Raw genomic sequence first — 23,131 nt, 5'->3', positions numbered from 1 at the left:
TGCTATTTTCACTATCTGTGTTCTTTAATACGTAATTTGCTCTATTCCTTTAGTGTTCTTAGAATTCTGCATATTTTTGAAGGCCCAGTAGACTGTTTTTCCAATTCTTGAAAATCTCAGGTTAACAAAAAAAAAAAAGTTACTAGTCCATGACTCCTACAGTAAGGATATGTTTCTATTTAGATTTAACTATCAAATATGGATATGCAGGTTATTTAGACCTACAAAGAACTGGCAGCATGAGCTGTCAAAAAAAGGTCCATGATAAGTTACAGAACATACCCTAAGGCTTATGCTGCAAGCACTGCTACCAGACACTGCAAGGTTCACAATTGCTTTAAGTTTGTAACTGATGGATCAGCAGTTTTATTTCTGTCTGCAACAACAGGACATGGGATTTCTCAATCTACCTATCTGATCATGCGCGCCGCATTTATCTGCTTAGGTGGTGTCTGGATCTGCTCATTTAGTTTTCATTTCCAGGTTTAGTAGTTTCAGTCTTATAAATATGGACAACAGAATAAAGTAGGTTGAAAGATGAGAGGTGAGCATTTAAAAGCACGTAATAAGAGGGCAAATACTGTTATATGAGTTTGTTTGATGTCTGTGTTTAAGCTCTTTCTCATGTTAACTAATGCTTTGCCAGAGCCTGAGCCTGAGCTGAGGCGTTCCCGCTACTGAGCAAGTAGCCCCTGCATGGGTCTGTGCTGTGTACATGACGTGCTGGCTGTAGCTGCTGCTGCATAAACCCCGCAGCCTGCTCTCATCAACCCATACTACATGGTGCATCCTGAGGACCACGTGCGCCAGCAGAGCAGACCACCTATGGAGCCAAAAGGATGCTAGCTAGCTGCTGTGCTAGCAATACATATGCTCTTTGCAGTCTCACTAGAGGGCACTCCTGGTTTTAACATTAAAGGACTCTCTGATGATCTTTGTTGTCCATGCTGGAGCTGGGGCACACTTACTAAGGGGCCCTGAGACCTACCGGGAGTGAGGAGACCAGTGGGCCTTGAGAAGAGACCGGTGCACCAAGGAGGGAAGTCTTAAGAGTGCTTTCATGGGAGGAAGAGAGTTGAACCTTGAGGGACTGCCATTGTAAGTGTAAGTTCTGTTCTGGTGGGCTTGGATAAAGTACTTCATGATTCATTGTGCTTCCAAAAAATTGAGATCTGACTGGGGTTACAAACTCTATTTATCCCTAGATGTCTATAAGGGAAGTGGTGAGGAATTCTTTGCTGACTACTCATACCGCGTGCTGTCTGAGCTGTCACGCTGCACTGAGCAAGGACTTGGCCTTCCCATTTCCTTCCCAGTGGTTGCGCTCAGCTGAGTGACCACAGCAGTAAGCCAGAATTGTTGTTAATGGGTAGAAATAATGTTGGGTGAGGAGTTTAGTGTAAAGCAAGAACCAAGCTGCTGAATTCTGAAAAGAGCAGACCCAGCTTTGCACTTGTCTTAAGGTTGTGATCGAGGAGTAACAGTGGGTTTTGAATGCTGTTCATGGATACATGACTCTTTGGGAGCAAATCTTGAGATTTCAGACTTGCTAGGATCTGCTAAACAATGAAGCCTTTTTTGTTTAATAACATGGCTCACCCAGATGTCAATAATTAGGCAAAACAGTGCATCATCTTGATTGCCCAGTGGTTGGTAATCAGTACAGAGCTGCAGACTGCTTTGTAACCAGCAGTTGGTGTATGACAGGCTGCCTCTGTGCAGGCTGTGATCCGCTGAGCAGAAAGCAGGAGGCCGGCCAGGCAACCATCCGGCAGCAAATTAGGGGCACAGGCATTGTGCTCGGAGAGGTGAGCAGAGGTGGCGGCCTGTCTGTTCCCGGGAATTCATTACATGCCTGCGTGTCCCTGGAAGGGTGATAAGGAAGATGCGTGGGAGAGATTTGCAATTCTGTTTTCTTTCAAAGTTGTAAATCAGCAGCACTCTCCTATTAAGGCTATACCAGGGCCAAGAGGAATGTGCTAATGGTCTTGCCCAGTGAAATGTTCTTTGTGTGCTCTTTAAAAATTTGCACTAGAATAAACTCTCTGATAAGGACAGAGAGCCTAAGTAATGGCGGACTCCTGTAATTTTTTTTAACAATTAAAGGTTCTGGACTTGTAGGCTTGTTTTCTTTCAGGCTATCCATGTAACTGAACTTTTGTAATTTGGCCTTGTGTTTGCCTAAGTGATATGTGTTTAAAGAGAACACAAGTATCACAATATATCATATAGATACCTTTATGTTACCCGTGTGATTGGATCAGTTGAGTAGTTCGTAATATTTGTGTATAACACCCCAGGAAAGAACGTTATCCCTGTTTCGCTGCTACTAAACAAGTATGTAGGAAGACTGGTAAGGGTTGCCCAGACTTACATGGGAGGAATGGTGGAGTTGAATGTAGCAACTTAGGTCCTGTGGCTCCAAATTAATGATAAACTCCTTCTATTTTCTTATGTATGAAAGCTGTGTTTGTGTGCATGTTTGTATGTGAGTGTAGAGAGAGGATTACATAAATCCCTGGATATATTGCGTAAAATATGTGTCTTACAAAACTCAAGCCTTGTAAAGATTTCCTCAACGTGCTTATTTTCAGTTATTCTTGGAAATGAGTACTTACATTTTACTAAGGAGAAAGTAGAATTAACAATAACATTTACCTACAGTTGACAATATGTGGTTCTTGTATTAAAAAAGCTACATTACTTTTTTTTTTATAATGAGCAATCAAGGGATATCAGGAATTTAAGGACACTTTTTTGTTGTTGTTTTTTTTTTTTTTTTTTTCATGTGATTTTAATTTGGGTAGGATTAAAGGTAATGTGCTTTATACCATTAACATACATTTTACAAAAGCACCAAGGAAACAAAGTTTTGTTTTAAAAAATGATGTACTGTAAAGAGTCTGTCTTCTTCCAAGTCAGTGAATACTCTGGTTTGTTAGGAGCTGACCTAGGCTTGCTCTGTAATCAATGGACAGAAATAGGTATCCCCAGAGAACAGTTTGTCCCACCTGTTTTTGACGTCTGTCGTAGCAAGGGACAAATTGCTCTCTGGAAGTACATTTCTCCACTGTCTCCTGAAGGAACATGGATGATTAGCTGGATGAAAGCCTCTCTGTTAGGTAGTCTTTTTAGGTCCTTTTGCTATTGCAGGAGAAAAATCACTAACCAAACCAAGAATTTCTTGTATGGTGTGGTGTTTTTAGTGTTGTTTTTTTCTTTGCAGAAATCTGAACCTAACAGGATGTATCAAACAAACTCTGTTAAAATGAAATTAATTCTCATAATATATTTTAAAAAGCTTTCCTTGTACTTAAAATATGTGTGTTATACCACCATACAGAAATGGAAGATGAGTGCTTTCTACTCTGGACAAAATTGCCGAGGAGAATTTGAGATTTGAATTTTATTTTAATTGTTGTAGAATTTGGATATATCCTCATGTTTTTAATAGGTGCTCTGGGATTCTATAAAACGATAAAATAAATAGAGATCTATTCCACAACATTACATGGATGAGATACCTGTTCCAAAATAGAAGCAGCCAAAGATGATAGTAAATCCGTATGATCTACAACCTAGTCCCTCTAGACTTAAATTAATTACACAGCTCAACAAACCCTACCCTTACATAGAAAGGTAAATGTCTTCTGGCTGTTTCTGAAGGAGGAGCAAATGCTTTCATTTTTCTTAGCTTTTGCAGTACATGTATATAACCTTAAAAGTAAAACTACTTTCTGCACTGATTTGTCTTTTTCTTTTTATATTGTTCAAAATATTTATTGTTTCCTTTTTCTAGTAGAGCCTGAAATTAATTTCTAACTACATTTCTCAATGCAAAATCCATGACCAGGATGCTCAAGGAAAGGGAACTGTTTATTTATAGCTGTGTCTATGGGGCTCGTAAAGATTTTTGCATACATTTCCAGTTTGGTTTTGGGAAAAAAAAAAAAAAAAAAACAAAACACTGTTACATGTCCATTTTCTTTAATTGCAGTTCTAAAAAGGTTTTAAGTAACAAGCTCAAACCTTGCATCATTATATATAGTGCTCAAACTGCATTAGCATGAAGCAGTTACACCATTTGGGTATTTTAAAATTTTCAGTTGTACCATATCATTAATTCAATTTTGCCCTGGAACTTTGATTACTCAGTGTGCATTACATTTATATTTTAAGGTCCATAGTGTTTTATCAACAAAGCTTTAAGACTGTAAGGAGTGAAATGCTTTTAGTAGTCTGACTGTCATAATACTCACACCAAATACATATTCTCTGTTTTTCCCAAATTACTTCCACAACCCAAGGCAATGTGAGGAGCACTACAAACTCATGGCTTTTTGATGCAGTCTCTGTCCTGATATAAGACTGTGCAGTCAAAACATGGTTAACAACTCTATTCAAGGCATGTCTTCATTTTGCAGATACCAATATTAAAGTAGCCTTTTGTAAGATAGCTTGGAACCAGCGTTCACTGACATAATGCAGACCCTTTGCATAGTAACATTTCTATCTGTAATTTTAAGGTTGTTTTTTTTTAATTGCATTTTTTTATTGTGGGTTTTTATGGTGTTGGCTTTAGGAAATGTTGACTGCTAAATGCCACACAAAGAGCATTATTTTGCATCACGGTGATAGCTAATGGAAGGGAAAACAAAAAGAAGACCAGAACTTGTGAATAACCAGAGTTGAAAAAATGTCAGTTCTTGATGAAGAACAGTAAATGTTGGAATTACTTTGTGAGGGGGAGCTTGAAAGCTGAAAAGCAATTCTTCATGACTAAGATCACCTTTGTAAAAATTAGGTTTTGTATTTCCATTGATCAGAGAAAGCTGGATGGTTCCAGGGATAATTAAACATGGGACAGGGAGGCAGCTTTATGGTATTGTGTCTAGTTCATTTTTCACCAAAAATCATTATCTTAAATATTTACATTTGTGCTCAATACTTCTGTTGGGAAACACAGATCTGCAGTAACAGACTTATTTTGAGACCTGTGCAAACAGGAATTGCACGCACGTTCCTGTAAATTTTTGGACAGAAACCAGTAGTAAATTATCCAATTATAGATGCTTTATGCAAAGTGTCAGTAATTAAGAATCATAAAAACCTGTAGCCTATGTCTTTGTTTGTGGCTTGTTTTACTAGGTGGCTTCAGGCTGGAAAATCTTTAAGGAACCCAGTTTCAGAAAGCAGAGAACACCTGTTGCCCTTTGAGAAAGGGCCGTGTCAAAGAATTATCAGATCGGGATACTTGAAATGGGTCAGTGTTTCTGGTATTTGGCCTGGTCTGAGGAACAGTAGAGTGCATGCTTGATTTTATAAAAAATATTTTAACCTGCTACAGTTTATACTACCCTTTTAAGCAAGAAAAGTTTATGGATAATTGTTAGAACCACGCTCAGCATTTTTGTAGGCACTCTTAAGTGCAGACAATGTTTTCTGGTTAATATTTTGAATATTTGATGTGAAAATGTAAATTACTAAAATACCCTGCATCAGGTCTTCCATTTAGCGTTTTCCTTTCGCACTGCGGAGTAAACTAATGAATTACAGCATGATTACATAGCACATAATTAACTTAGTAATTAATATGCAACTGCCACTTAAACTAAAGTACTGCTTATAAAGATGTACGGCAACAGTAAATCACAGGTCAGAAGTAGCACTTTGGAATTTTCAAAAGAATGAGAGTAAATGCAGAATCACTTACAGCAGCAGAGTAAGTTAATTAAAAACCAGATTAATTGTGAATGTCCTGTTTAATTTTAAATACCTTTGCTATTTCTTTTCCCTGAAGAAAAAACAAACTTAAAGCCTAACTCATTCATTCTTTTCTTAGATGACATATTTAAAACTGAGCAGTTGTTTAGCTTTAAACTGTCCTGGTTGTGGTTTGTTAGTATTTGGAGCTTAGCATAGTACCCTTGGTTTGCTTGACCTATTGGTGGGTGTATTCAGCTTATTGGCTGCTTAGAAGAAATTCAGTAGGGTATTACAGAATCATAGGGGTTGGAAGGGACCTCTGGAGATTATCTAGTCCAAAGATTTGGAGAAAAAAAATTATTACTCCAGGAAAATTTGGTCTTTATTTGCTTACTTTGTTTTTCTCCATTCGTCAGCTACTCAACAGGCTAATCACTAAGAAAACTGGCGGGTAAAAGTGAGTATCCTGAGTTACTGTGCAAGATAAAGAAAACCTGGAAGTACAGTATGCTCTACAAAATGAGGTCTAAGCAAAAGGACGTTGCAGAGAATTTTGTCATTTGAGTTTCATGTATCATTTACTGGGTCAATATATGAGTGAGAAACAGCTCTCTTTTGTAATCATTTGGCTTTGGTGGCTCAGAAAGGAAATGAGGCTGTATGGGAGGTGTCTCAAAATGATGTTTAGTGTGTTCTTGGACATTCTGTTCTGGGCAGTATGAGCAGATGTTTCTTCACTAATCTCAAATGTCACATTTCATGCATAAGCTCCAGGGGATAATACTGGGATTCCCTGAAAGTATCCCCAGAGCTTAGCTGAATGCTCTCTCTGATGGAGGAGTCCCACCTAACAATTTAGTGAATGCTCTCAGGCCTCCCAAAGGCCTTCTCTCCAATGCAGATCCAAATAAGGCTAGGGGAGAAGTGGCAAAAGCAACAAGTGGCGAAGTAGCAGAACTTTGGGGTGATAAAAACTATGTGGCCTGGAAAAGTGGTAAGGGTCACAATATAAGTAAAAATGTTAGATAGTATTAGTTAAAAATAGTCATTAACATCTAGTTAACAATTGCATAATGACAATTGAGTTGTAGCGGTTGGAAAAAGTGCAAATTATTTTAAATATCAAAAAGGAATTTTCTGTCTGTCAAATGTTCATCTTTCTGTTTTAAATACCTACATGACTGTTCAGAATACCTTTTGATTAAAAATAAAATGAAAATCCATTGCTGTGAAAACGTAGAGAAGCTTGTGTGTCAGATGCTTCCATAAATTGGGCAACTGTAGAGGAATAACCAGGTACGTTTTTAAGATGTTAATGTTTTTCATCTCACATGTAGAAATAATATGTTGGGGTCAGATGGAAAAAAGCAGCAAACTAATATTTCCTTCAGCCTCTATTAGAACAGGTTCCTGTCTAAACAGGAGTTAAAGGCAGTAGTTTTGCTGCTGTTCACTTCTATCCAGACAGATTTTTTTGTGCTGAGGTTATAATATATGTTAACATTATGCTGACATGGACAGCTCTAGCCAATAGGTTAAAATTGTTAGGTAGTTTGTCTTTTTGACAGATCTCGTCTCCATGTCTGGCAGTTTATGTGACCTTCCAACTTTGATATTTTGCTTGCCAATGAGAGGCCCTCTCCCTTCTGCGCCCCATCTTTGCACTGCTTGAAGGGCGGATTTGGCCATGCTAAGGGTGCTGTTGTGCTCAGTGCAGGAGCACTTGGTCAGTTACCTAGTGGGTTTTGTTAAAATAATGTTTTGAGCTAACTTAAACATTCAATTTCTCACAACTAGGGACGTGGCCATATCATAGGAAATGCATCAAATTGCTCATTATTTTCTCTTTGTAGTTTAGTGCATTCTATTCATACCTTGAGTGATTCAGGAAAATCTAGGTCAAATGTAGGCACATTCTGAATGTAGATGTATGAAATTGCAGAATAAAATCCCTGTTTCCGAAACAAATCTGCTAAATATCACTTGTGCAGACTTCTCTCCTGTGTACTGTAACATGTAGGGTTTGTTGTTCAACCTTGCAAGAAAGTGTTTACATGCTTTCATATATATATATAGATGCTTTCTCCCACAGTCCACCGTGTCTGCGCATGTGTGCATATGGATGTATTCGTGCGTGTTAATTTAATCAAGGGCTTATAAATAGCAACTTGGTTGGTTTTCACGATGTAAGTTGCTCACTCAAAAAAATCTTGCACTGGCAATTTATTTTCATGGGCTGGCCACAGAGCTGCCCAGAATTTTGCTGCTGAAGGGCAGGAAGGGGTTTCCTTTGGTTAGCTGTGTAAGGCATCGTAGTCTGTGTGATGGCCATTAGTTCTTAGCTCCAGAACAGGTGGGATATACTAAAAGCACTTGCATTTTGATACCGGGGTCTAAAGAAACTTAAGTTACAGTTAATATAAACTAATCCTTTCTATATACAGAACATAAGAGGAAGGGAATGAAGACTGTGTTCTAAGAGGTCTGCCCTGCTAGAGTTGGTCTGAATAGATGGCAACAGGTAACTAACCTATGGTCTTTAATGGTGCTTGAGAGACTAGAAAATAAATGAGAAGGGTATCAAATTTGTACTAATTATTTATAGAGAATATCTATTCCTAACATCAGCTGGAAAAAATAACAGGACAACATAAATTGACGTTTTTAAGATTTTCATCTTGTGATATCCAAGGAAGAACAGATTAGGTTTTAGGGCAATGGCTGGTCCTTAAGCCAAAGGTTCAAAATTGCCTCTGCTGTCACCTTGGGCAACTCACCCGGAGACCTTGCCGTAGGGTGCCTGAAGTGCTTCTCGTGATAGAAGAGATGGGACATCCTCAGCTGTAATTTGCCTCCCCAGACAGAAGGTGTTTGAGTGGGGGATCTTCCCACTTACTTTTTCAGAAAAACAATGATTTTGTTGCTCAGCTTTACAAAGCGGTTGTGGAGGTTACAGATGCTGAACAGCAGCTGTAGGTTTATAGGAATTGACAGTGAAAATAAGTCACAGCATCACTAGATGATGACATGCATCCCCCTAAATTTTTTCAGGTCTGCTGAAGGCAGTAAAAAATTATATGTGCAAACCCGATCCCTTCTCTTAGAAAATAAAATGGAAAAAAAGATGCTAAAATGCAGCCACTCAAGGATGGCAAAAATCAAGAGCAAAGAATAAGGGAGAAGTTGAATGGAAGGGGTTTACCTCTGTAATTGTTTAGAAACTGTCACAACAACAGTCTCCCCATGAGCTCATCAGGGAGAGAACATGGTGTGTCAGGGTGCATTCAGAGCACAGCCCTAGCCATACTGTACCTTGCAGAGAGGTGCCCATGTCCTTTTCGTGGAAACAACGCAGTGGTTCACATGGAGCTGTTGCACTCAGCCTGCTGAAGGCTCTGCTGCCGGCACTGCCAGCTCTGCGCCTGTCCCCAGTGCGTCATGTTTGATCAGAATGAAAGCAGCTCCAGAGTACGTCTGATCAGGCCAGGTTCAGAAAAATATGAAGGCTACAAAGTTGACCTGGAGTGCGTAGTTTTGCCCCTGGGAACAGAGAATAAAGGTGTGTAGCTTTTTTAGGTATGCTGCGCTGTACTGGAATAAGCGTTTAAACAAAAAATAAGGAAAGAAAGATATGAGTAGCAGGCAAGAAAATGCCATCTGGCCGTAAATTACTTTAATCTAGATGTCATCTGGATGTATAATGTAAGTTTATCAGGTTAATTTAATTCTATATCTGGAAGTCTGGCTGTATATTAGAATTTCCAGGAAGAATAATATGTATTAGCTGTTTCCTCCTTACCTCACAGTAATACATACATTACAGATTTCATTTTATCATTTCTCATTGTTTATGTTAAATTATCCCGTTGTAGCCCTGGTTTGAATTGTGATTTGTGTGTCAGGCCCTGTGTGTATTTGGTGGGGATAACATCTACCCCCAGGAGCTCTTGGTGTTACTTGAGAAGCCAAAGGAGCTGAGGAAGTGAAGTGTTGGGCGGTTGATAGTTGGGTGGAGAGCTCGGAGCTTGGTTCACAGGGCTGGCTTTGCCCTGCGGGCATGGGAAAAAGCTTCTGGGCAGATAGCTTGTAATAATGATGTGGTATAAAAACACAAGACAGTCTAGGTATCTTAATTTGTGGGCCGCACTGTAAATAATTCATTAGGAATCGCATTTCTGTTTACGATGTCTATAATAAAGAAGGGAAGCCTTCATGCTTTGCTTCATTCAAGACCATTGCTGGCAAGGATTCTGAGGCTCACTGCCTAGCCGGTCCCATTGGCAATGCCACAGCCTGTGCCCCCCTCTCCTCAGCAGGGACCCTTTGATCCCTAGCCTTTGCCTTCACCAGGGTTTTCACTGCAGCCCAGTTTAGCATTTATACAGTTGCTACAGTGAAACACTTGAAAGGATTTTGAAATACTTGCTTAGTGCCTGTGTTGTGTTCTGCCAAATGCCATTTTGGGTTTGCTCACCTGAGGGTGAGACATAAGGGAGGGAGAGGTAACAGAAATCTGTGCTTCCTGAAGAATTGGTACTGACTTCAGTTCCTGATCGTCCCAAAAGGTGTGTGGATGGTTGATGATGTCTTTTAGCATGGAATTCATCACAGTTTTGAAAACTGGTTTGTTAGTGAAGATTCTTGATAGAGTGAAACTTACTGCTGGTACGTGTAAAATTCTCCTTGTCAATTAAGTAGGTATGTGACATTGGCACTCCTCACAGGCCGAATTCTAGACATAAAGGTCATCCCAAGTGATAAGAAAGTGAGAAAGCATTGGGGCAGTATGGGCAATTGCTGGTGTTTTAGCAAAAGTCTTTCCTGAGGGCAGCAGGCTTAGCTCCATGAAGCTCCTGCAGTGCTTTGTGCTCTGGGCATGTAGGAGAATTTCAGCTTTACTGGAATTATGGGCATTATAAGATAAGTAATAATGACATTATTATTAATAATGTAGATAATAAAATAGTAGGCATGTTTGCATGTTGACTTTGTTGGAGTGAAGGTGCTGCAGTTGGAACTACTTTTTAAATTACACTGTTTTCAAAATGAGCTGAGATGTCAAAAATGTGTCTGGACTTCCTCATAAAATTCCATTATTTGCATTATATGTACTAGAAACCTTTTCCTTGAGGGATACACAATTGTTTGGTTCCCATGCCCAATCTGGAGCATTTTACTCAGACTGTCAGCAAGGTTTCTTTATCATTTAGGAATTGTTAGGCACTTGAAATACTGGACATTTGTCTGCAGAGCAATTCAGTGAAACCAAGTTGGTTTTTAGTTTGTTTCCTACGGACTCTACAAGATTCTTATGGATTGGTTCTCAGGCATCTCAGCTGTCTAAAAATAAAAACGATAAAATACTGCAAAAACTATAGTTTTGTTGTGTCTAGATGTCTGATATCTTTAGTTCAATTAAAAGTAATTTTTAATAAAAGCCCATCTCTCCCTAGCACTGATTTGTCATAATTTGAAATAAATAGATCCCAGAAGCAGTGCAAAATATTAGAATTCTGCTGCAGGTGACTACTCTTTCTCTGGCTACAGAAATTTGCAGCCATCTAATTTCTACCTTTTTTTCTTCAGCTATATTTAGCCCTTATGGGTTTTGCTGGTCCTCCTGGAATTTATCTTGCTTCCATTCTGGGAAGTTGGGTAAATCTTTACTTAAATTTCATCAGAAGAGATGGGGATAATGGTAGATCTCAAAAGTTATTAGAGTCCATGTCCCATAGCAGCAGTTCGGTTGCTCTGTTCTCTAGAGACTCTGTTAATTGAAGTAATGCTTTCTTCTTCCTCCTCTCTTTCCCTGAGTGATTTTCCCCAAGAGGGATGGATTCCCTGGTGACATAACAGAAATTACTGGTCTTGGGAGCAGTTCTTCAGTTCTTGTAGGACTGAAGAAAAGGAGAGTAAATCTTACATTTGTAGACTATAAAGAGAAAATAACAACTACTTTAAATGATTATATGCCTTCTTCATGATGCTGATCTCACTGAGAAAAAAAAAAAAGGAGTTTAAATTTATCCTCATTCGTATTTTTGGTACATGGGGTTGTGAGCATGGGGATTGTTACATTGTTTTTGGAGCCAACAAGTAATGGGGCTACTACTCCAGAGGATGCAGTATCACGAGCAGAAATCGGCAATTTCCTTCAAATGCCGCAGTACAACTTCCAAAACACGCATAGTTTCATCAGATAAGGAAGAGGGCATTCGGTGTCAATATGCAAATTCTTCTCATTTCTAATTCACAGCGGGCTTGAGATGTTTCTTGCTAGGAGCCTTTCTTTAGGGTGACCCGAGAGGCTTTGGCCCCCATTTGTTGCAGGGGGATGTTGTGGGAGCTCTGCAAACACAAAATGACAGCTTCTCTTTCTGATAGTTGTTGTTAAATTCTTATAAATATTTCTGCTTGTGCCATTCCCCTCTGCCCTCCTTTCCTCTTCCTGAGGTCATATGTGTACAGATTTGGCTGTTAACCACTTCCTCTGGACCTTCAGTAAATATTTATTAGTTTGTCTTCTGTAGCTCCTCTTTTAGGTTTGAAAAAAGTAACTTGAACAAGTAAGTCCAAACCATCTGGCTTTGTTTTGCAGCTGTTTAATGTCTGGCAAGACGAGGGAAAAGTTTGCAGTTCATATGCATTCTTTTTAGACAACTCTGTGTGCTCAGCCCTGAAAATGCATGTAAGTCAGATCATGCTCACTATACTTCATGCCTATGGTAGCATTCTGTAAGCAAACACAGAATTTTCAACAAATATCTCAGGTCTTACAATGAAATCTCTGAGAGAAGCGTGCTTTCTTTAGGTAAATAAGTGCACGTCATGTATCAGAATGCAAAGGTGTTTCAGTTCTTATGCTCATTTTGTTTCCTCTGTGCTAAGCCCAAAAGGTGAGGAAGGGATGCAAGATTCTCAATTTAAGAGTTTGCTCTTTCTGAATGAGGTGTTTGTTTGTTTGTTTCTAGCATTTTAGTGATCAGTATTATAAAATGACACAGCAAGCTTATAGGGAATGCCTCGTTTGCTTACAGCTGTCCCAGTGAGGATTAGTATTGCTTACCTGCAAGCACCAGGCCGTTTAATAAAGCACCACAGCAAGAGGCTGCTGCTGTTGAGCTGTCAGTGTTTTCTCTCACAGGTCTGTGGAGTGAACAGAGCTTCTGAGGGCAGCACCAGGCTCCCCAGGAGCACACTTCCCTGCACTTCTGCCTTTAATTTTGTGTCATTACCTCTTGCTGTTATAAGCTGTCCTTTTCCCTCTCTGCTCTCCCTAAAGATAACAAGATGACAGAGCTGAGGGCACGAAGAGCTGGGCGGAATGCAGTGCAGGGAACCAACCTTGTAATAGAAGCGTGTAGCAGGGCAATTACGCTGGCCTGTGTGCAGTGCAGCTGCTCCTCTGGCCCTGGGGAACCCTCTCATTTCAGCCAGCAGGAGACAGTCCCTGGTGCTGGCCATACAGGGACACGGTCCTCATGCCTCAGGCCTGGTGCTGGCCATGCAAGGAGCAGTCCCCGTCCCTCAGGCCTGATGCTGTCTGTGGAGGGGTATGGTCCCAGTGCCTCAGGCCTGGAGCTGGCTGCGCTCCACTCATCCAGGCTCAAGGAAGCATTCTCCAAAGGAGAGATGCGGTGTTAGTATGTCCCTGCAGTCCCTTTCTCAGAGATTATTTTTATTTTCATTTCTTGAAGCTCAGGTTATACTGCAGCGCTCAGTGTGCTCCGAGCCAGCCCTGCTACCTTTGCTGCTGTAATCAGGCTGCATATGCGCTTCATGATGGAACAACTCCTGCGCACGCCGCTCTTCCCAGGAGAGGCCAGCAGGCCTGCTTATGCAAGCTGTCAGGCTGCCTTTTTTTTCAGCAGCATGTGTGGGTTTGCTTTGTGTGCATCCGGCTGGCTGTTCGTGCCCGCATAGAATAGGCTCTGTACAGAAAAACGCTCCCGAGCAGAGAGCTATGGAAAAGTGTCCTCAGCACAGCCGTGCTGCCAGCCCAGCCGGCTCCAGCCCCCATAAATGAGCGCAGCCCCTCCTGCTCACTGGCCAGCCGCTGGCAGCCTGCACAGGCAGGCGCATGGACGCGCCTTCCCTCGCTCAGTCAAAGATGATAGAAAGTCTTCTGGGGATTATTGCACATTTGTAGAGCAACAATGGAAAGCAGCACAGCACAAATCGCTATTCTGCCTCACCCAGCGTAACAAATGGTGCTTTGTCTCACATCTGGCCCGTCTTAATAGCTCAAAGCCAGTAGCAGTAGCTATTTAGCAGCTTATAGTAAATAAAGCTTTATTAAAACCACTTCCTTTTTCAAGTGTTTAATGATTAAAATGGCCTTTCACCTGACATTTTATGCTCTCTCCATTTTTTTTTTTTCCTTTTTTTTTTCTTTCCTGCGAGCACTATATCTAGCAGGGGAAATAAAACAGTTGTCATGGACAAATATTAAACTTTTATGCGGGTACATGGATGTGGTTCTGTGTAGAGCTGCATAGCACCTTTATAGTTTGAGGTCTGTCTTTTCCAGTTTTCTTGCTAGGAGAGAGTAGCATCTGGAATGATGCAGAATTGATGCAGTTATGTGTAATTCATAGTGTTAAACTATGTCTGTTCTGATAGCTCAAGAAACAACTTCTAAACAGCTATCTAATGTTTTTTTTTCTTTTTCCTTTTTTTTTTTTTTAAAAAAAAAAAAAGAAAGAAAAAAGAAATTAGCAAGCCAGGTGGAATCAGGCGGCTGTTGTCTCAGCTCCCCACATCTATGGGCGAGCAGCACGCCCCGAGCGCAGGGACGTGTCTGAAAAGCGTCGTGGGAGGCAGCAGACGGGGCCGCGACGCCGTCCCAGTGGGCGGGCGGGCGGCGCCGCAGCCTTGCAGCGCCCCCTGCTGGCGCAGAGGGGACACTGTCGCCTCAGCGCCCCGGCCTCGCTGCCCCTCGCCTGCCTGGATTAATTAGCCAGCGCCGTCCTCTGCTGCCCTCGCTCTAGCTTGCCTTGTTGCTTGATCAAAGTCGCTTATTAGATAAAAATCGTCTGCCCTCTGTTACGACCCTCAGCGTACTGGAGACATAGAGGAAATTATTAGTTTTAGCTGATTGAATCAACAGTATGAGCCAACTTGCGTTCTGGGGTGGGATGGGCCTGGATGAGAGGAAAAGAAGATATTTAAAAACTGCTGTGGTTCATTTCCTCCTTAGGGAACAATTTAATGCTCTCCTTACTCTCTCTCCTACTCAATTTATGACTATTTTTTTTTCTTTTTTTCTTTTTTTTTTTCTCATTCTTTTTCCATTGAGTAGTCCCAAATGGCTCCAAAGAAGATCCTTTTAACTGTAGTGCCTTGCCAATGTACCTGACCCTTGTAGAAGTGGGAGCCCAGCACCTCAGTGTTATTTGTGAGCACTGGGGTGCCTGGCTGCTGCCCGTCTCTTACAGCAGCAGCTCTCCCTGCTCAGCACAGCAGCTGTGGGAGCTCTGCTGTTACCCCTCTGAAGGAAGAAAACCAAGAGAATGCGTTTGTTTCCTTTTGCCATTCCTTTCTGTTGTTACACTAGAATTTTAACAGAATTAGTTTTGGAACCATTTTTTCTCCTTTGTAGTGGTCACATTATTTGTCCATCTCTTTGTTTCCAAGTATAAAAAAAAAAAATAGCATGTGATGTCCTGAAGAGGTTCAAATCAGCTGTTGTTCAATTACGTGCTTTTGTGTAGCCTAACGGCGTATGATTTATTAACCAGTAGATACACTAGCATGTTCTTGGCATTTCAAGTGTCTTCTGTAATGACCTCAGAATGGCTTAATGGGGGAAAGTATTTGCTAAAATTATTTGTTAAAATATTCCCTGATTTGTCAATATGTGTCTCAGGTCAGAAGCAGATGCCCATGTTCAGGTATGGCAGGGCTGCATTACCTGCACCTCCTTCAGCTGGACAGGAGTGACAAGTTCTCCGGGAGCTCTCATGCACTTCTGTGTCAGTCCTAGGGCAGGAAATGGGGGAAGGAGGTGGGAGAGAGACAGCAGCTTCACTGCTGTTTGCTTCCAGCTGTCCCTCTGAGCAAGACTTATCCAAACTCAGAACTAAAATCATACTTACTTTTTAAATTGTAGTGTTTTCTGAAATGTCAGCATTTTGAAACAGTGAAGAAATGCCTGTGTGTTTTTTTTTAAAGGACTGGCAGAGAACACATTCTACTGAATTGTTCTTCACAAATGTGTTACCAGAAGTCCAATTTCTGGTAGAGTGTTTGCAAACGTTGCTTGAATTTTTAGCCAACATAGTGTAGCAGAAGCTTGTGAAATTTCTTTTTAGCTGCTATGCGATTTCATTATTTTTTAATATAGAAGAGTATACTGTAGGAATGGTTTAACATGATTCCATCCACTTAGGGTTAAAAAAGAAAATGCCTAACAGGTCGATACATCTGTTCCTTTAAAAAAACACATTCTCCATTTTTGAGACATCATAAATATGTAAATGAGGGCTCTTTAATTACTGCCTAGGGCTATAAACTCGCATGCTAGAGGGGAGGGAAGAAGGAAGGCAAAGAACAATTCACTTTTTTTTTTTTTCCATTTTTTTTTAAGAGCAAGAGAGATTGGGTCTTTACCTCAGAAAAGACAGTGGAAGAATGTGGCTTTTTATTGCTGAACAACCAGAAGGTGCTGCGAACACTTCTTTTTTGTTGATCCTCTTGGATGGAGCTAGCATATAAAGCAGCAGCATACAACCTCTCTGGCTAATGTGTGCATGGAACAGAGGGGATTTGTTACGAAGCACCCTGTGCAATTCCCTTCTCTGTGCTGTTCTGTCAGAGCCCTTAATCCTGATCAGCAACATCCCCTGCTGTCCCCTGAGCCACTTGCTGTGCCTGAATCTTAGTGTGGTTTCCGGCACCGATGCCCCAGAGGTGAGCATGAGAGCCGGCAAAGTCACTTCACCCATGACCTGATAAGCGCTCAGCACTTAGCTGGGTGCAAGGCTGCCCTTCTGCTGCCCCACCAGCCTTTCTGTATCTTAAGCATCATTATTCTCCAGTAAGATGATCTTGTTGCTACTTTCAAAACAGTACGAGATTAACAGAAAAGACGTTTTTGATACTTCAGGATGTGAATGTGCCCATGGGGATCCGGACTGGTGTACGGCACTAGGTGTAGCTACTGGAATGTAGTGCTGCTAATATTTTTTCCAGGCAAAACAGGCTGGTGTCAAAACTCTTACTCTGCTTTGGTAAAACTTAAGATCTGTACGATGATTTTCACTTCCCTTGTTTAATCTTTTAATTCTTACTGAGGTCTATGAAAGAATAATTTCCAGAAAATAATGCTTTCCTGATAATGAGTTCTACTCTCATTGTAGCATAAATGACTTTGACCCAGTATGTTCACTGAATTTTTTTTCCGATTTGCTGCCCTTTTGATGTATTTGATGGAGAGGTAAGGATAAGTCTGGGGGGGACAAGGCAGGACCTTCTGAGTGTGGAGTAAGCATTTGTGTCGTTGTACGAGGTGAGCCCTCCTACGTGGTTTTGGTCATTTGGTTTGTGAAAGAACTATTCCCTGACCATGGTCACGGAGGAAGGAGGGCATCTCTTTACAAGAAGGGAAGAAATTAATCGAGCTGGTGAAAGCTGTGAGCTGGAGGCTCTGAAAAGATAGCAGCTGTCTGCCAGCATGGGGCAGGGGAGAGCTGGTTGTGCCAGAGAGCAGTGAGAAGTGTGTGTAGGGGTTGAAGTGAGAATACTCTTAGCTACCAAGGAAAGGGTGAGTCAGAGCGTGCTTTTCAGTGCGAGCCACTGTGTTGAAAGCAGAGCTGATCAGTTTGCAGAAGGCATGGTATGACCTGTCTGTAGGAGCGCAGGGGCTGCCTCCCAGCCCTGCCCCTGGGCATCCCCTTGGATGCACACAAAGCAGTTCAACAGTTCTGCCCTGTCCTTTTGCAGATGAGCTTTGGGAGACCTCCGCATGTGGGAGATGTGACAATTTGGATAAATACAACAGTAAGCTGCGGCTTAGGTAGCTGATAGCAAGCTTCTCTTTTGCTTACAGTTAACTGCAAGGCACATGATTCATGTAATATTGTATATGCAGTCCATAAATCAACATGCAGGATTTTGTAGGCATGAGTGGCAGTACACAAAGGCAATTTCTGTTTGAAATCGCTCTGCTATTTTCCAGCCCTGAAGTCTATTGCCAGCAACACCAGAGGCAGCTCCTGATGTGACTTGCCGTGAGTCTGAGCACTGCTGCATTTGGCTTTTCTTGGAAACCACTCTTTCTGGCAGTCTAGAGTATGGATGCATATCAGTTGATTGGAAAAGATGCTCTTTTCAACTTAGCTCCTGGTTTCCTTTTGTAATTGCATGGCAGTGAGGAGTTTGTATTGGTGACGCCAATAAAATACAAATCCCGTGACAACCAGAAATATGATATTTTACCTGGTGGCTTGTTAAGCATAAACATTCTGATGTCTTTGTTTTAAAGGAAAAAGATCCTGCATTTTGCATTTCTTCAAATATTTCAACAGATCTAAGCGCATTCGTACATTTTTGTTTTCAACATGTTCTCCATCTTTCTTGATGGTCAATTAAAATGCAGATGATGTGTCCTGGCTTGTGAGATAGATCACTGCTGACGTGGTGTCATGTCTGGGCTAGCTTATGTCTTGATAAATACCTCTGCTGGCCACTGGGAGATTAAACTTTGTGGCTGCTGAGGTTTGTTTGGGGTTCTTACAGGCAGATAAGACTGCCTTACTTACTTTTTTACATTCACATTTTCTAAAGAACATTTGGATGGTGTTTGCTGTTGAGAAGGTGGCAGTGGCGTAGTCAAGCAATTATACCTGTATGTGAAACTGGCTTTACCATTTCATGAGTATTTTAATTTATTGACAGGAGTGCTTTCCTGAACGCTCTTGTCTCTAGAGTGGGGAGATGAGGAGCTTGAGCTGCTGTTGTAAGACCTCGTTGAGCTGTCTAGCAGAAAAGATTTCTTTCCCTGAGCCTAATCCGGCAGGAGCCCCAGAGGGATGTTATCAACGAGGCACAGTGGTGCAGGATGTGAGCTCCAGGCATTGAGGGCTGACTGGCTGTTACAGCCCTGTGCTTGGGGGCTGTGGGGTGGGAAAGCTGAAGTGCTGAGCTGGGTGCAGGCAGTGCCAGGCTGTGCCACGTGCTTTCTGGGGAGACTGTGGGAGCCAGCTCCTCCAGCGGGGCAGGTACTTGGGAGATTTGCTGCCTCTTCTCTTTTTGGACAACCCTCTATATACCAAAACTGCTGGGTGCTTTGGCGAGGTTCCTGAGCTAGCCCAGCACCTTGCTTCTAGAATAAAGTTGTATACGAGTACAGCATTTGGTTGTGAACTTCTGAATCTGTGCTGGCTGCCCATTCTTGAACATAGGCATGCGGCTTCTTAGGCTCTGCCACTCTGTGACAGTAGGAGGATGTGGGAATTTGTAGGCAAAGACTGGTTTTGTATTCTAGTGTGCAATATTTATGGTTTCATTTCCATTTTAGATGCCATGAAAGTGATTGAAGCAGGCAACTTTATATATGTATGTGTAAAGCATCTCTCTGCCCCTCACTGAGAAGTGAGTTGTAGAAAAAAAGCACTTAAATCTGCTCAGCTTATTAAGTGCAGGCTGGAGTCCCATGCGATTCTGCTTAAAACATAAATAAATGGGAGTTACAGTGCAGAGTGCTGGGTAATATGAATTACGGGTAGAAACTGGCGATTAGTTGTTGGCTCCTGTCTGTGTGATCTGCTGTTGTGCTGCTACAGATGAAGACAGATTAAGGCCAGAGATGGGAGGAATGGCAAGGAGGCTCCCTCGTGCTCACCTGCCTCTTTGTGTCTGATACTCCTTGTCTGAACTGCAGCAGGATTTTAGCCATCCCTGCCTTGCAAGGCCAGGGCTCACTGCAGGCCAGGCCAAATGAGAGGAGAGGTGCTTGGTATGCCCTGCTCTGCTTTCCTGCCCACCCAGCTCCAGGCTCATGCATATTTCCGGCATGTGAACGTGCAGGGTGATGGAACATGCAGCTCAGGAGTACTTCCAAATACAGAGAGCACTGGTGTGCGTTGTTCAGTACCAACACTTCACTGGCATGTCAAGCACAGCAGGGTGCTTAGGGGACCAAAGATCCTTATAGCATGTTGTTGCTCATCTGGTGATTTTCTTCAGCTGTAGCAGCTATTAAGGTGCTACAGCTATAGAGAAATTGTCTTCTAACTTGACTCTGAGCTTTCATTTCCATTTTCTAGATTATTTCTTTTGAAGTCATAGAGAAGCTTTAGTTTGCCTCAGGTTGTACAGCTTTAGACTGAAGAATGGAGGACGTGTTCAGTCAGAAGTAGCAAGTATTTTGTTCTTATTCTGGTATCAGGAGAGCCCAGTTCTCTCAGAAGTGGGAGCTGCTCAGATCCTCGGTGGAAAGCCAGCCCTAGAGATGTGGGACTGTGCACCTGGAGCTGTTAGTCCTCCAGAGAGGCCTGAGTCATGAATCCCAATCCTTGTTTTGCCACTGTCACAACCTTTTCGAGGGCTTGTTAAATTTGTCTGCCATTTTTAATATCACAGGACATCCAAAGCATACCTTTTGCTTTTATTTTCAGTCCAGAACTCCAGAACTTACACGTTAACTCAGCCAAAAAGCCAAGTATTTTTTTACTTTTAGCCACATAATATTCTGCTGTATCCTGTCCATTTAATATTCATGGATGATGTTTTCTCCTAGAGGAAGATTAGGAATTATCCCCATGCCTTTGGCCTTGCAAAACCCAAAGTGTCAATTATTATTGTGATTATTATTACTACTGTTATTTTCATCTTGCAACATGATCAGGTGTTCTTGCAGGCAGCTCTGCCTCATTGCTGTAGTGATGTTCTCAGCAGTGTCACCTGGAAGTACAAATCTCTGGCAAGTAGATCTCACAATTACACTTGCTGTAGAAGGGGTAGAAGTGCATGGACTGTACTCAGTGATCTTTGTCTTTTTTTGTCTTGCAGATTGAGGGATTTTAATGGCTTTCAGGTAGAAGCCAAGTGGAGACAATCAAAATGAACTCTATGGACAGGCACATACAGCAGACCAATGACCGGCTGCAGTGCATAAAACAGGTAAGCTGAAGGTGAACATGGTTACTGCTAGAGCATTGCATGTTGTATGGCAGGTCGTGATGAGCATTATGGTCTCCAGATGTGTGATGAATACCCTGGCCATTTGTGGGGAGGAGAGTGGGAGTGAAACATCGTAAAATGACTGCAGAGAAGAATATCTGCTGCTGGTGTCTAAACCTCAAAAGCCAAACTTTCCGTTTCACCTTTCTGAAGAGTCATCAGTCTGGAGATTCAACTAAATCAGTGAAATAATGTTCACAGCCTGTTTTCCCCTCTCATCTGAGCAGTTTTCTCTGGCTGACTATTTGGTAATAATTCCTGCCACTGCAGATTTAGATGCTAGTCCATCCTGCTGTCTGTTCTATATTTGTGTTAACCAAGTGCTTTGGGACGTATACATATTTATTCTTGAGGGAGCACAACACTTTGCTATTCATAGATTTCTTTGTGTGGTGGATGCAAGAACCTTAAGTCAAAGGAATTATCAAAAAAATAGGTATGGGGATGGTACTGCATACGTCTAGATCTCTAAACTTTTTATCTGTTTCCATTCTCTTACCTTCAGCAGTCTCCATTACAATTAGTTGCGTTTGCCCATTTATTTGTAGAGGTTTATGTTATCTGGAATACATTTTAATGTAAATAACAGAAGAAATGCGTTTACTTGCAAGTCTAGCGATGTAGATGCTTTGGCAGGATATGAGAAAAAGAGCAGAGTTTGAACCAGTCATTTTCTCTCTGTGTTTTCTTTATATGAGAGGATTTCGGAATAAGTCGAACAAAGCTAGTTTGTATGTCAGGGAGCAGAAATAGGAAACTGTCCCTGCAGAATTGCTGGTCGTAGTCCATCCTTGGCCTGAGTCTGTGGTGGCTGTTTTTTTAAAATCTCTTTCATTACTCTGTGGTGAAATTTAATGCATCTCATGGCTGTTTGAAGGCCTGAGGGAAATGAATTTTGGGATTTCATCCCAGTTCCTTATGAACTATATGGTTCAGAAAAAGCATGCCCTTGGCTGTCACAAATTGGTGTCCTTTTTGGCCATCCTAGCCCAGAGGATGAAGAATGAAGTGACTTACAGTACTGTTTAACCTTCCAGCTGTATGAATAAGCCTTCAGATCAAGTGGAGACAAATGGAGAATGCTACTCAGTTCCGACTTCTAGAGCTCCCAGTTTTTGTACATAGAGAATTTCTGTTATTTTAATACAATGAAAGAATCTCAAATTACTTTTTCTTTTTACAGTATTATTAAAGAGGTATTTTTTACTATGTAATGGATGCTTAGTCAGTCTGAGCTTCTAACTTCATTTATACCATGCTGGTTTACACAGGCAGATGAAGGCAGAGAGGAAGGGAATAAGGTCAGACTTTCCACTGTTGGAAAGTCTTGATTTGATTTGATTCTGTCTGGAAGAAAGCTTAGAGACTTCTGTTGGACAGGGCATGGTTGCATAGTTGCTCTGTTCTGCCAAACAGCAAGAGATGCCTAGCAAGGAGTTTCCTGCCTGGGAGTGGTTGCAACTTTAAGGTCTCCATTTCCTATAAAACCCTGAATCAGTGAATATGAGCGTTCTTATTTTCAACTCATGACAAAAAGTAGTTAAACAAGTAGTTAAACAAGCCAGTGACTTACCACCAAAAATATAGAGCATAATCTTTTTTGTGAAAGTTGCAATACTTGAGGTTTAGTCTGAGAGGAATGACTGCTGTTTGGTTTGTCCTTGAATTTAACATAGAGACTTTTTTTTCATAGTTCCAAAATCTTGGGATGGGAGAAAGAGAAACTGACTCAGACTGGCTTTTCAGAGGAGACTCTTCTGTCACACAGCCATAAGTTTCCTGCTCTGAGATGTTTTACCTTGTTCTTTGAGACAGGTCATTAGCTGGCACAATTAGCTTAATACCATGGCAAGGCATTGCCAGATCACCCATGGAGAACCAAGCTACTCACTGTTACATGCAGTACCTTACATGATCATGTCAATGTACTCTCACCAATTTTGGGGGATTAGCGGCAAGATCAGACACAAATCTGCCTGTTTTTTCCCCAGTCTTTCACCCTTTCTTCCCAGCCTGTGAACAAAATAGCAGTGCTGCTCTCCTGAACAGACATGTGCTCGCAGGCCGGTTAGTGCAGGAGCGGCTGCACAAGGGGCAGAAGCCGCCCTCCCTTGGCACCCAGCACCCACCCATCCGATCGCCCTGCTGGCAGCCAGGCGCACGTGGTCAGCTCCACACAGCTTGCCCAGTCGAGACACCTATAAATGGCTCTCCCAGCGCCTGGGCAGGCAGATCAGGTTGC

At 41.7% G+C, this 23,131-nt stretch overlaps 1 protein-coding gene across 1 annotated transcript in view; it reads left to right on the top strand.

Annotated features, from left to right (window-relative positions):
• Positions 1-20,769: 20,769 nt before the first annotated feature.
• Positions 20,770-23,131, top strand: part of ZMIZ1 (zinc finger MIZ-type containing 1) — a gene marked incomplete at both ends in the record, with an annotated part of 147,721 nt that continues 145,359 nt past the window's right edge. Inside the window, one exon of the mRNA XM_079535895.1 lies at positions 20,770-20,829. Coding sequence (XP_079392021.1) covers positions 20,770-20,829 — 60 coding nt within the window. The remainder of the gene's footprint in view (positions 20,830-23,131) is intronic.

Source organism: Tetrao urogallus, assembly GCF_951394365.1.
Source record: "Tetrao urogallus genome assembly, chromosome: 5".
Lineage (NCBI taxonomy): Eukaryota > Metazoa > Chordata > Aves > Galliformes > Phasianidae > Tetrao > Tetrao urogallus.
This window is presented reverse-complemented; position numbering and strand designations above follow the sequence as displayed.